This window comes from Arabidopsis lyrata (assembly GCF_000004255.2).
Source record: "Arabidopsis lyrata subsp. lyrata unplaced genomic scaffold ARALYscaffold_1, whole genome shotgun sequence".
NCBI classification, from domain to species: Eukaryota; Viridiplantae; Streptophyta; class Magnoliopsida; order Brassicales; family Brassicaceae; genus Arabidopsis; species Arabidopsis lyrata.
In genome coordinates, this window is record NW_003302555.1 from 15218911 (window position 1) to 15235394 (window position 16484).

The 16484-nt window shown below is 36.8% G+C and overlaps 3 protein-coding genes across 5 annotated transcripts; all 3 read left to right on the forward strand.

Annotated features, from left to right (window-relative positions):
* The first annotated feature begins 883 nt into the window (after positions 1 to 883).
* LOC9327082 (subtilisin-like protease SBT3.5) lies at positions 884 to 4688 on the forward strand. Of its 2 annotated transcripts, none has more exons than XM_021012367.1 (10): positions 884 to 1062; positions 1490 to 1581; positions 1667 to 1764; positions 1899 to 2054; positions 2157 to 2833; positions 2948 to 3036; positions 3140 to 3388; positions 3515 to 3629; positions 3710 to 3902; positions 4004 to 4688. In XM_021012367.1, the coding sequence occupies exons 2-10, from the start codon at positions 1559 to 1561 to the stop codon at positions 4573 to 4575; spliced, it is 2172 nt and encodes a 723-aa protein (XP_020868026.1). In that variant the 5' UTR covers positions 884 to 1062; positions 1490 to 1558; the 3' UTR covers positions 4576 to 4688. The 2 variants fall into 2 exon arrangements, with proteins under 2 accessions (XP_020868026.1, XP_020868025.1); XM_021012366.1 differs by lacking the exon at positions 884 to 1062 and adding an exon at positions 1093 to 1398.
* A 92-nt stretch (positions 4689 to 4780) lies between these two features.
* LOC9327083 (subtilisin-like protease SBT3.4) lies at positions 4781 to 8554 on the forward strand. 2 transcript variants are annotated; one of them, XM_002890975.2, is made up of 10 exons: positions 4781 to 5266; positions 5351 to 5442; positions 5520 to 5617; positions 5744 to 5899; positions 6006 to 6682; positions 6786 to 6874; positions 6980 to 7228; positions 7333 to 7447; positions 7519 to 7711; positions 7800 to 8554. In XM_002890975.2, exons 1-10 carry the CDS (start codon positions 5183 to 5185, stop codon positions 8369 to 8371), a joined length of 2325 nt encoding a protein of 774 aa, XP_002891021.1. In that variant the 5' UTR covers positions 4781 to 5182; the 3' UTR covers positions 8372 to 8554. The 2 variants fall into 2 exon arrangements, with proteins under 2 accessions (XP_002891021.1, XP_020868028.1); XM_021012369.1 differs by having other exon boundaries at positions 4781 to 4900.
* Positions 8555 to 8884: 330 nt separating this feature from the next.
* LOC9327084 (subtilisin-like protease SBT3.3) lies at positions 8885 to 12112 on the forward strand. The gene is made up of 10 exons (XM_002890976.2): positions 8885 to 8989; positions 9083 to 9174; positions 9264 to 9361; positions 9498 to 9653; positions 9745 to 10421; positions 10508 to 10596; positions 10667 to 10915; positions 10984 to 11098; positions 11183 to 11375; positions 11442 to 12112. Exons 1-10 carry the CDS (start codon positions 8906 to 8908, stop codon positions 12011 to 12013), a joined length of 2325 nt encoding a protein of 774 aa, XP_002891022.1. The 5' UTR covers positions 8885 to 8905; the 3' UTR covers positions 12014 to 12112.
* Positions 12113 to 16484: the final 4372 nt, after the last annotated feature.

Sequence of the window (16484 nt, forward strand, 5' to 3'; positions counted from 1 at the left end):
CTTGTAAAACCTTATAACTTGTAAAAACCTTATAAAATAGCTTGTAAAATCTTATAATATCTTATAAATACCTTGTAAATACGTTGTAAAACCTTTTAAAATACATTGTAAAACCTTATAAATACCTTGTAAAAAACCTTTAAAATACCTTGTAAATTTTTGGCGGGAAAATTTTTCCCGCCAAAAATTTAACGCCAAAAAAATTGCGGAATCACTTTTCCCGCAAAAAAAATTTTTTGGCGGGAAAATTTTTTGGCGGGAAAAAATTTTGACGGGAAAATTTTACAAGGTATTTTAAAGGTTTTACAAATTTTTACAAGTGTTTTGGCGGGAAAAATTGGGGGATCACTTTTCCCGCCAAAAAATATTTTGTATTTTGTGGACCTAATTTTGTTATATTTCCTTATATATTTATGATATCTTTTATTAAAAGAAGGGTAATTTAGTCATTTTGTACATAAAAGGGGTATTTTTAAAAATGGACATCCAAATGGGGCATTTTTGAAAAGGGGTATTAAAAAAGGGGCATTTTTGTGAGTCTCCCATATAATAATACGTAACACTATTAATAAATGTTTTACTTTAAGTAATTCTTTTTATTAAAATAAATTTTTAAAAAGTATTTTACCGATAAAAACTTAGTCATCTTGAATATAAATCAAAATTTTGGCCCGGACGTAGTACGGATTGGACACTAGTATATATACTGATCCTAAGTCAATATGGCTAATAGTGGCTCAATAGAATTTTGAGGAGCCTATTTCTCAATGGGCCTTAAATCTAAAGCATCAGCCCAATAAAATATTCTAGCCCGCTTCGAATCATCTTCTCCGATTCTCTCCCACATCCTTGTTCCTTTGTTTTCCCTTGATCGGAAAATTTTGATTTTACGAAAATGATTTCGCAGAAGTTAAGTAAAGCTCTACAACTAAAAAAAGAAACGAGTCTCCGTCAAGAAACCTTCGTGACGGTCGGCGACGTTGATTTATGTATAAGAGATTGGCATGGAAGGAACACACTAAGTAAATCACTGCAGAAACTTTGAATTCAATTCTTGTTAAGGTTCGTGTTCTCATTTCCTTAAATTTCAATTTCGTTGAAAATTCCAAGAGAACGAAGCATTATTGGCCACGCAAAGACATAATTGAGTTTGACGTAGACGTTTTGATTTTCATAATCTCCACTATTTGTAATTGGTCTGCAAGAAAACTAATTCACGTTTCTATATAAATTAATGGTGCTTCATCAAAAGTCTTCAAGTTAATTGCAATATTGAAAGTTGAAACACTGTTTTTTTTTTTTTTTTTGCTTGGAATGAGGAATTATAGATTATTACTTGTCTTGGTGCTAAGTTTGGTTATAGCTTTGAATGTTGTACGAGCTAGTGATGAAAGCAAGGTACACTTGATTTTCTTCTTTATTATACATAAAAAAAAAGAGAAATAGGTTCTGACCAAGTTTTGGTTGTGTTGTGTTGATAATCAAATAGGTTCATATAGTGTATCTGGGTGAGAAGCAGCATGATGATCCTGAGTTTGTCACAGAATCTCATCACCAGATGTTATCCTCACTTCTTGGAAGGTACAAAGATAGCTACTTGATTAGTATTCATACCCATTATCTATCATGCTGTTGTTAACAATGGTTTTTTTATCTTGTGTTACAGTAAAGTGGATGCTCATGATTCAATGGTGTACAGTTACCGACATGGGTTTTCAGGCTTTGCTGCCAAGCTTACCGAGTCACAAGCCAAGAAACTTGCTGGTACCCATAGCTCTCTGTTATCTTAACTCTCACCATGTCTTTGACTTCTTAACATTTTGATGATATGGTCTATAATTAGTAAAATACTTTGATTTAGCTGACTAGTTTCTTTGCTGATGCACTTTTGGAAACAGATTCTCCTGAAGTTGTTCATGTCATGGCGGATAGTTTGTATGAACTAGCGACAACTCGAACTTGGGATTACTTAGGTCTTTCTGCTGCCAATCCGAATAATCTCCTAAATGATACAAACATGGGTGACCAAGTTATCATTGGCTTTATTGACACAGGTATAAGTAGTTTTCATTAGATCCTAGCTTGATCTTAATTCTTGGTACTTTTGATTCCTTCATGTTAGCGCCTCAATGACATGTGGTTTTGTGTGGTTGTAGGAGTGTGGCCAGAGTCTGAATCATTTAATGACAATGGGGTTGGACCACTACCAAGCCATTGGAAAGGAGGGTGTGAATCAGGAGAAAAGTTCATATCAACAAATTGCAACAGAAAGCTGATAGGAGCCAAGTACTTTATCAACGGATTCCTTGCTGAAAACGAAGGATTCAACACCACAAAATCACGTGACTACATTTCCGCTAGAGACTTTATTGGACATGGCACACACACCGCCTCTATTGCAGGTGGTTCATTTGTTCCTAACATAAGCTACAAAGGACTCGCTGGAGGAAACTTGAGAGGTGGTGCACCGCGTGCTCGCATAGCAATATACAAGGCTTGTTGGTATGTGGATCAGCTAGGCATAGTGGCTTGTTCATCTTCTGACATCTTGAAAGCAATGGATGAAGCTATGCACGATGGTGTTGATGTTTTATCACTCTCTCTCGGCGCTCAAATTCCTCTGTATCCTGAAACCGATCTGCGAGATAGGATTGCTACTGGAGCGTTCCATGCAGTAGCAAAGGGCATCATAGTTGTTTGTGCAGGTGGGAACTCTGGCCCAGCGGCTCAGACCGTGTTAAACACTGCTCCTTGGATCTTAACAGTGGCTGCAACCACTTTGGACCGATCCTTTCCCACACCTATTACACTTGGGAACCGCAAAGTGATACTGGTAAAGCAGAGTAGATGTTTTTCCACTGCAAACGTTTCTGTTTTTCTTTAATCAACGAAACACAACCCAAATCTTGAAGCTATCTGATTATGAGTTTTTCAACTGTTAATGCAGGGTCAGGCACTGTATACAGGTCAAGAACTTGGCTTCACCAGTTTGGGTTACCCAGAGAATCCAGGGAACACCAATGAGACTTTTAGCGGGTATCATCAAATTTCTAGCTTCTTGTTAAGACTTACGTGCAATGTTCAATAACAGTTTATGTCAATTAGACATTCTTCTAAATATGTACGTAACATTGTGCAGTGTCTGTGAGTCCCTTAATCTCAACCCAAACCGTACAATGGCAGGGAAAGTTGTGTTGTGTTTCACAACAAACACACTCTTTACTGCTGTATCGAGAGCTGCCTCTTATGTGAAGGCAGCTGGTGGTCTTGGTGTTATCATCGCAAGAAATCCAGGTTACAATCTCACTCCGTGTAGAGATAATTTCCCCTGTGTAGCCATTGATTACGAGCTGGGGACAGATGTACTTCTCTACATACGCTCCACTAGGTATGAAACTATGAATTAGTAGCACACTCTCAGTTGTTTCACTCCCTCCAAGAAGCATAAAATTTTAAGAAAAGTAGGCAACTTTCTGAATCAGTAATATGTTTTGGCTGGAATTGTGGTTTGCAGATCACCTGTTGTGAAGATACAACCTTCTAGAACACTCGTTGGACAACCTGTGGGGACAAAGGTGGCAACTTTCTCATCAAGAGGACCTAACTCGATTTCCCCAGCGATTCTCAAAGTATGTCTGAATCCTAATTTTCAGATTTTCTGCATCAGATGTTTTAAATAACAAGAAAATGTACGTTTTTTGCAATGCAGCCTGACATAGGGGCACCGGGAGTGAGTATATTATCTGCTACATCTCCCGATTCCAATTCCAGTGTTGGGGGATTTGATATTCTTTCAGGAACATCGATGGCGGCTCCAGTTGTTGCAGGAGTTGTTGCACTTCTTAAAGCTTTGCATCCTAATTGGTCGCCTGCTGCCTTTAGATCAGCTATTGTCACTACAGGTTCGTATTTTCATTCAATAACAGAACAACTGATAGAAAGAGAAACCTTGAATTCCCCAATGGACACACTTGTATCAATAATTGTGTTCACTACTTTGCAGCTTGGAGAACAGATCCATTCGGAGAGCAGATTTTTGCTGAAGGGTCATCTCGCAAAGTAGCTGATCCGTTTGATTACGGTGGAGGCGTTGTGAACGCTGAGAAAGCAGCAGAACCAGGTCTCATATACGACATGGGCACACAAGACTACATTCTTTACTTATGCTCCGCCGGTTACAACGACTCATCTATCACTCAGCTTGTCGGTAACGTAACAGTCTGCTCAAACCCCAAACCTTCCGTTCTTGATGTCAATTTACCTTCAATCACCATCCCAAACCTTAAAGACGAGGTCACTCTCACTAGAACCGTTACTAATGTTGGACCAGTCGACTCTGTCTACAAGGTCGTGCTCGACCCTCCGCTTGGGATTCGAGTGGTTGTGACACCGGAGACACTAGTGTTTAACTCCAAAACCAAAAGTGTCTCCTTCACGGTTGGTGTCTCAACTACACACAAAATCAACACTGGATTCTACTTTGGAAACTTGATATGGACAGATTCTATGCATAATGTGACTATTCCTGTGTCTGTGAGAACGCAGATTCTGCAAAACTACTATGATGAGAACTGAATGATTTTTATTACCTTGAATAATTTGTATTAAGCAAGTTCATATTCCTTGCCCATATGTTAATAAACCAATAATACAAATCGACCTAGTGGTTTTTGCTTTGATTAACATTATTACTTCCTACCCGCGTCGTATGGCCGCCTTGTATGTTGATTGCCGATAATGGACTGCAAGTAATCTTTTTTTTGATCAGGGAGACTTTTTCTACAGAGCTTAGGATATTGGCATGGATGATACCAAGTAGTGCACTGCCACTACCAGAAGAACAGAGTTTTTTTACAGATTATCAATCATCTCATAGGAGCTACGGTGGCTTTATTTGCTGGTAATCTCTGTCGAATCCTGTGTTGACTCTAAACGTTTCTATAAACTAGAATTTAGTTGACCTTGTACAGTGTAAAACATTCCTTTTTTTTTTTTTTTTTTTTTTTTCTCTAGTGTAAAACATTCCTTAGATTCTAAAATGTGATTATAATAGAAGAACATGGGAAAAGACCATGTCCAAGAAATGTAAACATTCTTGGAGAAACATCTATATATATATGTTCGTGCTTCCTCGTGTAGTTTCCATGTAGATTGAAAATTAAGGAAACACTTTTTGCTTGGAATGAGGAATTTTAGATCATCAGTTCTTGTGGTGCTAAGTCTGATAATAGTTTTGAATGTCGCACGAGCTAGTGCTAAGAGCAAGGTAAATTTGATATTCTTTATCATACATATAAAGGAAAATAGGTTTTAACCAACTTCTGGTTGTGTTGTGATGATAATTGTATAGGTTCATATAGTGTATCTCGGTGAGAAGCAGCATGATGATCCTGAATTTGTCACAGAATCTCATCACCAGATGTTGTCTTCACTTCTTGGAAGGTAAAAAGCTGATTCAATGCCAATGGGTCGCATTATGTCTAAAGCTCTTACTGAAGATTTTTATTCTTGTGTCACAGTAAAGACGATGCCCATAAGTCAATGGTGTATAGTTATCGACATGGATTTTCAGGCTTTGCGGCCAAACTCACCAAGTCCCAAGCCAAGAAAATCGCTGGTACTTATTGCTGTCTTAACTCAGATCCATGTCTAAGCCTTCTTAGCATTCAAATACTTTGATTGTCTGAGCAAGACTAGCTGAATGTTTTCATTGCTGATGCACTTTTTATTCTGGAAATTACAGATTCTCCTGAAGTTATTCATGTCATACCGGATGGTTACTATGAACTTGCAACAACGCGGACTTGGGACTACTTAGGTCTTTCTGCTGATAATTCGAAGAATCTCTTAAATGATAAAAACATGGGTGATCAAACTATCATTGGTGTTATTGACACAGGTATACAACAATAGTTTTCATCACATTCTAAATTTATCTTTGTTTCCGTTGTGTTTGATTTCTTCATTTTAGCGCATCAATGACTTACGGTATTGTGTGGTTGTAGGAGTGTGGCCAGAGTCTGAATCATTTAATGACAATGGGGTTGGACCAATACCGAGCCATTGGAAAGGAGGTTGTGAACCAGGAGAAAACTTCATATCAACAAATTGCAACAGAAAGCTGATAGGAGCCAAGTACTTTATCAACGGATTTCTTGCTGAAAACCAAGGATTCAACACCACAGAATCCCCTGACTATATTTCCGCCAGAGACTTTGACGGCCATGGCACACATGTCGCCTCCACTGTAGGTGGTTCATTAGTTCCTAATGTAAGCTACAAAGGCCTTGCTAAAGGAACCTTGAGAGGTGGTGCACCTCGTGCTCGCATAGCAATGTACAAGGCTTGTTGGTATCTAAACGAGCTAGACGGAGTGACTTGTTCATTTTCTGACATCATGAAAGCAATTGACGAAGCTATACATGATGGTGTTGATGTTTTGTCACTCTCTCTCGGTGGTCGAATTCCTCTAAATTCTGAAACCGACCTACGTGATGGGATTGCTACTGGAGCATTCCATGCAGTCTCAAAGGGCATTGTAGTTGTCTGTGCAGGTGGTAATGCTGGCCCAGCATCTCAGACTGTGGTAAACACGGCTCCTTGGATTGTGACTGTAGCTGCAACCACTCTAGACCGGTCCTTTGCTACACCTATAATACTTGGGAACAATCAAGTGATATTGGTAAAATAGAGTAGCTCTTCTACAAACGTTTTTCTGCTTTTTCTTTAATCAACAAAACAAGTTAATCCTTGGAACTTTCTGACTATGGGTATTGTTGCTGCAGGGTCAAGCAATGTACACAGGTCCGGAACTTGGCTTCACTAGTTTGGTTTACCCCGAGGATCCAGGGAACAGTTATGACACTTTTAGCGGGTAATTAATGATAACAAATCTCTTGGTGCTTGCTTAGTCATTTGTTCATTTTTCACTAAAGAAAATTATTCTCTGATATCTTACTGAATATGTAACATTTTGCAGTGTGTGTGAGTCCCTTAATCTCAACCCTAACCATACAATGGCAGGAAAAGTTGTATTGTGTTTCACAACAGCAAGAGATTACGCTGTTGTATCCAGAGCTGCGTCTCTTGTGAAGGCAGCCGGTGGTCTTGGACTGATTATCGCAAGAAACCCGGGGTACAATCTCGCTCCATGTAGTGATGATTTTCCCTGTGTAGCCATTGACTATGAGCTTGGGACCGATATACTTTTCTACATACGTTATACTGGGTATGAAACTATGAATTATGATCTTACTTCTTACAGTAGCACATGCTCAGTTGTTTCATTCCCTTCCAAGAAACACATAATCATAAGAAAAATATTACATACAGATCACCTGTTGTGAAGATACAACCTTCTAGAACACTCGTGGGAGAACCTGTTGGGACAAAGGTAGCAACTTTCTCATCAAGAGGGCCTAACTCGATTTCCCCAGCGATTCTAAAAGTATGTATGGATCTTTATTTTCTGACCCTATCATATTTTCTGCAATATCTCTAATTTGTTTCACAATGCAGCCTGATATAACAGCACCAGGAGTAAGCATTTTGGCTGCTACATCTCCCAATAAAAACCTCAACGCCGGTGGATTTGTTATGCTTTCAGGAACATCAATGGCGGCACCAGTTATCTCAGGAGTTATTGCACTTCTCAAGTCTTTGCATCCGGATTGGTCTCCTGCTGCTTTTAGATCAGCCATTGTCACTACAGGTTCTTTATCTTCTTTCAACTAGAAAACAATCGAGCAGAAGAGAAACTTGGATTCCTCTTTAACTCAATAATCTTCTATATTTTGCAGCTTGGAGAACAGATCCATTCGGAGAGCAGATTTTTGCGGAAGGGTCATCTCAAAAAGTAGCTGATCCGTTTGATTATGGGGGAGGCCTCGTGAACCCAGAGAAAGCGGCAGAACCAGGTCTTATATACGACATGGGTCCGCAAGACTACATTCTCTACTTATGTTCTGCCGGTTACAACGAGTCATCTATCTCTCTGCTTGTCGGTAAAGTAACAGTCTGCTCAAACCCCAAACCTTCTGTTCTAGATATAAACTTGCCTTCAATCACCATTCCAAACCTCAAAGACGAAGTCACTCTCACCAGAACTGTCACTAACGTTGGACCAGTCAACTCCGTCTACAAAGTCGTGGTCGAGCCTCCACTTGGTGTTCGAGTGGCTGTAACGCCCGCGACACTAGTGTTCAATTCCAAAACCAAAAGTGTCTCCTTCAGGGTTCGTGTCTCGACCAAACACAAAATCAACACTGGATACCTCTTTGGTAGCTTGACTTGGACTGACTCTGTCCATAATGTTGTCATTCCTGTGTCTGTGAGAACGCAGATTCTGCAAAACTATTACGATGAGAACTGATAGATTCTTATTAGATATTTATTACCCTGGATAAATTGTATTCAATCTCTTCCTCCTTGGCCATGCGTTACGCAGTGGATTTCGTCATTTTGTTTTAAATGTAAACATTCTTTGAGGGAGATATCAGACATCGATGTATAAATGCTCGTGCTTCCGCAACGAAACATTTTTGTTTGCTTGGAATGAGGAATTTTAGACCATCAGTTCTTGTGGTGCTATGTCTGATAATACCTTTGAATGTCATGGATTGGTATGGAACATAGAAGGAAAGTACTGCAGATACTTTGAAATTATAACTTGTTAAGGTCTCTTGATCATCTAGAATAAATAAGACCACACAAAGAAAACAAAAGCATTCTTGGCCACACAAAGAATAAATATGTGCTTGACCAAGACATTTCCATTTCTTGAATTTTCGTCTCAGCCTCCAATTGCATATAAACTAAATCACGTTTCTATATAGTATGTTAGTGCTTCCTTAAAACTATTCAAGTAGATTGAAAGAAAATGAAACACTACTATTTTTTGTCGGGAATGAGGAGTTGCAGATCATCCATTCTCTTGGTGCTTAGTCTTATAACAGTTCTGAATGCCGCACGAGCTGGTTCTGAGAGCAAGGTAAGTTGTTCTTTTTCTATCAAACAGCAAAAAAGTGAAACAAATAATCGGTTAAGACCAACTTTTGGTTGTGTTGTGATGATAATCAAATAGGTTCATATAGTGTATCTCGGCGAGAAGCAGCATCATGATCCTGAGTTTGTCACAAAATCTCATCACCAAATGCTTGTGTCACTTCTTGGAAGGTAAAGATAGCTGATTGATCAATTATTCAGTTCGTGTGGGTTGCATTATGTCTCAAGCTTTTTACCAAGAGTTTTATTTTGTGTCACAGTAAAAAGGATGCTGATGACTCAATGGTGTATAGTTACCGACATGGCTTTTCAGGTTTTGCGGCCAAGCTCACCAAGTCCCAAGCCAAAAAAATCGCTGGTACTCACAGGATGTCTTAAGTGTCACACACCTTGTCTTTGATTCTTAGGATTCTAAGTATGTGATATAAACTAACACTAGTTTTACTATCTGAGCAAGACTAGCTGAATGTTTTCATTGCTGTTTCTGGAAACAGATTTACCTGAAGTTGTTCATGTCATACCGGATGGTTTCCATGAACTCGCGACAACACGGACATGGGACTACTTAGGCCTTTCTGCTGCCAATCCAAAGAATCTCCTAAATGATACAAACATGGGTGACCAAGTTATCATTGGCGTTATTGACACAGGTAATAAGTATAATATCACATTGTAGATTTTATCTTTGTTTCTGTTTCTTTTGATTTCTTCCTTAACCGCCTCAATGACTTGTGGTTGTAGGAGTGTGGCCAGAGTCTGAATCATTTAATGATAATGGGGTTGGACCAATACCACGGAAATGGAAAGGAGGATGTGAATCAGGAGAAAACTTCAGATCAACAAATTGCAATAGAAAGCTCATAGGAGCCAAGTACTTTATCAACGGGTTTCTTGCTAAAAACAAAGGATTCAACTCCACAAAATCCCCTGACTACATTTCCGCTAGAGACTTTGATGGCCATGGCACGCATGTCGCCTCCATTGCGGGTGGTTCATTTGTTCCCAACGTAAGCTATAAAGGCCTTGCTGGAGGAACCTTGAGAGGTGGTGCACCTCGTGCTCGTGTAGCAATGTACAAGGCTTGTTGGTTTCAGGAAGAGCTAGAAGGAGTTACTTGTTCAAATTCTGACATCATGAAAGCAATTGATGAAGCTATGCATGATGGTGTTGATGTTTTGTCAATCTCTCTTGTTGGTCGAGTTCCTCTGAATTCTGAAACCGATCTACGTGATGAGTTTGCTACTGGATTATTCCATGCTGTGGCGAAGGGCATTGTAGTTGTTTGTGCAGGTGGTAACGCTGGTCCAGCAGCTCAGACTGTGGTAAACATAGCTCCTTGGATCATAACAGTGGCTGCAACCACTCTAGACCGGTCCTTTCCCACTCCTATTACACTTGGGAACAATAAAGTGATCTTGGTAAAGCAGAGTTGATGTTCGCATGCGTTTTTGTTACTATTTTCAATGGAACTCTCTGATTATGAGTATTTTTGATCTTACTTCAGGGTCAAGCAACGTACACAGGTCCGGAACTTGGCTTAACTAGTTTGTTTTACCCAGAGGATGAAAGGAACAGTAATGAGACCTTTAGCGGGTAAGTAACAAGAACATTTGTTCAGTTTTCATTGAAGAGCATCATTTTCTAAGTCTATAACATTTTGCAGTGTGTGTGAGTCCCTTAATCTCAACCCTAACCGTACAATGGCCGGGAAAGTTGTGTTGTGTTTCACAACCTCAAGAACTAACGCTGCAATATATAGAGCTTCATCTTTTGTGAAGGCAGCTGGTGGTCTTGGCTTGATCATCTCAAGAAACCCGGCGTTCACTCTCGCGTCATGTAACGATGATTTCCCATGTGTTGCCATTGACTACGAGCTCGGGACCGATATACTTTCTTACATACGTTCCACCAGGTATGTAACTATGAATTTATGATATTTACTTCTTACAGAAACAGAGAATCTTAAGAAAAAGACTACAGATCACCTGTTGTGAAGATACAACCTTCTACAACACTCTCTGGACAACCAGTTGGGACAAAGGTGGTAAACTTCTCATCAAGAGGACCTAACTCGATGTCCCCGGCGATACTAAAAGTATGCCTTAAACTTGTCATCAAGAAATTCTGCAATATCTAATTGTTTAAAATCATAAGAAACTCTATTTTCGCCGCGATACAGCCCGACATAGCAGCACCAGGAGTAAGGATATTAGCTGCTACATCTCCCAATGACACCTTAAATGTCGGTGGATTTGCTATGCTTTCAGGAACGTCAATGGCTACTCCAGTTATCTCAGGAGTTATTGCACTTCTCAAAGCTTTGCATCCTGATTGGTCTCCTGCTGCTTTTAGATCAGCCATTGTCACTACAGGTTCTTTTCCAACTATCGAATCTTGAATCCCTATTCCACTCAATAACTGTTGTCTTTACTTTGCAGCTTGGAGGACAGATCCATTTGGAGAACAGATTTTTGCAGAAGGGTCATCTCGCAAAGTAGCTGATCCGTTCGATTATGGTGGAGGCCTTGTGAACCCAGAGAAAGCTGCAGAACCCGGTCTCATATACGACATGGGTCCGCAAGACTACATTCTCTACTTATGTTCTGCCGATTACAACGAGTCATCTATCTCTCAACTTGTCGGCCAAGTAACTGTCTGCTCAAACCCCAAACCTTCCGTTCTTGATGTCAATTTGCCTTCAATCACCATTCCAAACCTCAAAGACGAGGTCACTGATGCCAGAACCGTCACTAACGTGGGACCATCTAACTCGGTTTACAAAGTCGCGGTCGAGCCTCCTCTTGGGGTTAGAGTGGTTGTGACGCCTGAGACACTAGTTTTTAACTCCAAAACCAAAAGTGTCTCCTTCACGGTTCTTGTCTCGACCACACACAAAATCAACACTGGATTCTACTTTGGTAGCTTGACTTGGACTGACTCTGTCCATAATGTGGTCATTCCTCTGTCTGTGAGAACGCAGATTCTGCAAAACTACTATGATGAGAACTGATTATTTATGGATCTTAAAATATGTGTTTGTGCGAATAAAGCATTAATAAGTCAAAGGTGATCCCTCTGCGTTTGGATCTCTCAACCCATATTATTTGATCTTTTCTTCTTCCCCAAGAAACTTAGGAATAAACTTAGGTGTGAATATTAACAACCACATCAATCATATTGGGAGTGCAGAATCTAAAGTTATAGTTGCAAGATTTTCGAATTAATACAAAGACCTAATCAGTTTTCATTGTAATAACGCTGCATGATCTGAGTTCTCACTGACACGGGAATGACCGCATTATGAACAGACTCAGTCCAAGTCAAGCTTCCAAAGTAGTAGCGAGTGTTCACTCTTTGGTTCGTTAACACACGGACCTTGAAACGAGAGCTTTCTGGTCTTAGCGTGTTGAACACTAATGTGCTCGGTGTCACGGTCACGTTAACACCCATCGGAGCCTCAATCATAGCCTTATAAAACCAACCCTACTGGTCCAACATCGGTAACGGTTCTAGTGATATAGTAACTTCTTTTGCAAGGTTTGAGATTGTGATTGAAGGCAAGTTAAGATCGAGAACAGAAGGTTTAGGGTTTTTCAAACCGTCTTCTTGCGGACGAGTCTAGTAATGGATAAATCTTTGTAACCAAACATAGCACAAGTACTAGAGAACGTAATCGTTAACTCCCATATCGTAAACAAGACCGGGTTTCGAGGCTTTTTCTGAATTCACAACGCCTCCTCCCTAGTCAAATTCGAAAAAAAATATTGCCTAGTTTTCAATTAAGTTGAAGCATTGAAAACACCTAGCAAGTCCCTCTCCGTAACACTGTGACATGTAGAACAGAGGGTAATCAAACACACGGAAGAAGGTATTGCGATCCACAGTGCGAGCATCGGAGCATGGGAGAAATTATAGAGGAGATGGAAGACGAGAGCGAGCCCAAAGACATGACTCAAGCATTGGAGGTCGAAGAAACAATCATCCGTAGATCCCAGAAAACCAGTACTGCTGTATAGCATCAAGAGCACCAATACCCCAACGTTTGGACATAACAGCAAGGGGATGTTGTTGAGTCTTATGAACAAGAACGCTGCCAGACCGGATGACACGATGAGTACGTGCATCATGATGATGTATAGCTTTTCATGCCAGGACCTTCCATGCAAAAAAAAAAAAAAAATCATATGCAATTAGTAAGAAATTCAAATAGCCATTTACACCATCAGAATTATATACTAAAATCACCGATTCACTCACCATGTTTTAGATTCAGCCACCATTTTTCTCTACTCCTTGATGATAAATATTGTCACACAATGATATTCAAAAAAAAAAAAAAAAAATATTGTCACACAATTTGTTAGTCAATCTTTGTGTTCTATTACTATATATAGAGTCTTACGTTCAAAATCCCATTCAACCTCAAATTAAGATTTGAAATCTATTTGTTAAATTTCGAGATTTTCTTCTACGATTTTTTTTTCTTTTATTTATTTAAATCCGATTATCTTATTATATAAAGTATGATTTTCAAAGTTAATAACTCATAAGATCGTGCCACAAGTCAAATTTATCAATCTCAGATTTTGACATATGTTAAAAAAAAATCCTTTTATTTATTTTAAAAATTAAAGCAAAAAATATATTTGTTTAGGAAAAATTTTTTTAAGGAAATTATACGTATATATCTTATATAAAAAAATTCTAAAAATCTAAAAAAGATAAATATAAGGAAAAATATAAATATAAGAAAAAAATATAAGGCAACTTTACTTATATATCTTATAAAAAACAATTTTCAAAAAGTAAAGAAGATAATTATAAGAAAACTATATGTTTCTTATTAAATAAAAATAGAAATTAAAAAGTTATTTACTAATTCTAATTTAAAGCTACTAATTTTAAAAGAAAAAATTATTTTTTTCTTAAAATTAAAAAAGATTTATGAAATTATACAATCTTATTGTATAATATGATAATTAAAAAAAATTTATAACCAATTATTAATCTTACAAGAAAAAGGATTCTAAATACTCACCTCTATAGATAAACAAATAGATAGATAGACAAATTAAAAATATATGGCGATTGAGGTAAATTAAGAATTATTAACGGCGATGGATATAAAATAGAGTTGTTGTCGAAGAAGCTCGACCCGATGTCGGAGAAGATAAAGAAAGTGGAGAAATAAGAGCAGTTGGAGAAAGAGAGGAAGATGCGGTAACTGTGGTGTTGGTGTTGATGACGGTTGTTCAAGTTTGGTGGTGGTGGAGGTAAATATTGATGAAGGTGGGTGGGTCGGAATTAGCGAGATTTAGTATTGATGGTGATGATGATTGTGATAGTTGTGAGATTCAGTTGTGGTGGTGACCTGGTGGGTCGGAATAGTGAGACTCGGTAGTGATGCCCAACGAACGAGAGAAATAGTGATATGGAAAAAGAAAAAAATTATAGTGGTGATGAAATCCGAGGAAAAGAAAGAAAAAGAAAGAGGAGGTAGAGCAAAAATAATAGAAATCTAATGAGAGAAAAAAGAGAGATTCGAGATTTCTCGCCGGCGAGAAGAAAGAAAAAAGAGACAACGAATAACTCATGAGTAATATGGGTCAAGAATTGATAAAAACCATATAGCAAATAGACATTGTTTAGTTAATATTATTTTCTTAACTTTTATTTAGTCTTACGTTATTTAGTGGATATTCTCTAATTCCTTATGAATTTTTTTTTTTTTTTTTTGACGATTTTTCATATTATCAATTAAGTAAAGTTACATGATGCGGATATAGACCGTCTCATATTATCACAATTTTGTTTTACATCTTGCCCACATTTAAATTAGAAGCCCACATTGAAATTAGAAAGTGTTATATACACTTCCGATGGATGTAGATAATTTATTAAAATTCAATAATATATATATATATATATATAAACATTTATTAAATATCATTCTATAACATATAATAAACAAAAACAAATAGTATTTTATATTGCACATTATGCACAATTAATCTATATTTAACAAATAATTAAAATATTTCATTTTCTAAATTTAAATATATTTTTATATTATTTTAGTTAAGCTTACAAAAATAAAAATTAAAAATAACAATTTCGACCGGTAACCCGTGCAACGCACGGGTCCATATCTAGTTATATAAAAAGGAAAATATATATTTTTGATATATGTTTGTGTTTTCTTTCTTTTGAACTACGAAACCTCTTTGCAATTTTAATTTATTTTTATCTTCGTCCATAATTATCCTGTTTTTTTTTTTTTTTCTTATTTACATGATTTGAACAACATAAACCAAAATAAATCGAGAAGGAAGACTTACAATGCGTGAAAATAATATAAATCTATTATGTTATAAAAATAAAAAAAATCCGTATTTTGTTATTCATTCTAAAACCTAAAATCTGAACTGTATACTCAGTTTTCAACATATATGAATGGCATTAACCGAATTAAAAATCTTTGTCTCTCTCTTTTTCTTGAAGTTATTAAAATTAGAGTTACATATTTAGAGATTAATTAGATATGATGATTTTTCCTAATTTAGTAGGATGAATCTTTGAGCATATAGATTAATTTTTCGTAATTCGGGTTAGAATCTAAATGAAATAACAAACAGTGTTAAGCACTGTGAATATCAAACTTAAAATCCGATAACGAGATTTTGAGTATTGAAATAGGTAAAACAAATAGTTGGTGTATTTTTCTAAGCACGGCAAAGGGTGTAAATGGTAACATTAGTTTTGAGGAATTGTTGAGGAATTTTGGTGGAAAAAAATAATGTTACATCATTTGAAGAATTGAGGAATTCTTGAGGAATTTTGTTTTGTTAGTTTTTTTTTGTTTAAATTAAAAATTAAATTAGTCTTGAAACTAGAAATATTTAACTTCAATAGTAAAAGTTATTAGTAAAAATATATTAGACATATATAATAATTTCATTTTTATCAAAAATGAAAATTAATTTTAAGAGTGTATGTTTAAAAATAATAATTATGTTTGATTAATTATCATCTATATTAACTTTAGATTTCACCAAAAATCACCAAAATGTATAATAATTATGTTTGATAAAACTTTTAATATAAAATTTCGATTTTTTGTACTTTTAAAAACTTTTAGATATTTTAGAGAATTTAATTGATTTAAAGACATAAATCAGATTCGTGTTTGGGTAACTTGATTATATGTCTAATATAATAAATTTTAAATTTCTTCGAAAATCCACCTTATTTTGTACAAGTTACAAGTTTTTCATTATTTGTTTTTAACTAATTTTGTTGGAATTTTTTTTTTCTAACTAAAATTTTAGAATTTTATTTGATTAATTAATTTTTTCAAAAAATTCAGCCAGATTCCGCAATAAATCACAAATAAATTCAGCAAGATTCAGCCGAATTTCTCGGTTACCATTTAGACCCAAAATTTGTGTAGATTATTTATACAAACAAACAAAGTAAGATTA

Coding starts and splice junctions, on each gene's coding strand:
- LOC9327082 (XM_021012366.1), top strand. CDS start 1,315: ATGAGGAATTATAGATTATTACTTGTCTTGGTGCTAAGTTTGGTTATA. Junction 1,765..1,898: donor ACAAGCCAAGAAACTTGCTG/GTACCCATAGCT, acceptor TTTTGGAAACAG/ATTCTCCTGAAGTTGTTCAT. Junction 2,834..2,947: donor GGAACCGCAAAGTGATACTG/GTAAAGCAGAGT, acceptor CTGTTAATGCAG/GGTCAGGCACTGTATACAGG.
- LOC9327083 (XM_002890975.2), top strand. CDS start 5,183: ATGAGGAATTTTAGATCATCAGTTCTTGTGGTGCTAAGTCTGATAATA. Junction 7,448..7,518: donor TTTCCCCAGCGATTCTAAAA/GTATGTATGGAT, acceptor TTCACAATGCAG/CCTGATATAACAGCACCAGG. Junction 7,712..7,799: donor ATCAGCCATTGTCACTACAG/GTTCTTTATCTT, acceptor TATATTTTGCAG/CTTGGAGAACAGATCCATTC.
- LOC9327084 (XM_002890976.2), top strand. CDS start 8,906: ATGAGGAGTTGCAGATCATCCATTCTCTTGGTGCTTAGTCTTATAACA. Junction 9,654..9,744: donor CATTGGCGTTATTGACACAG/GTAATAAGTATA, acceptor TTGTGGTTGTAG/GAGTGTGGCCAGAGTCTGAA. Junction 10,422..10,507: donor GGAACAATAAAGTGATCTTG/GTAAAGCAGAGT, acceptor ATCTTACTTCAG/GGTCAAGCAACGTACACAGG.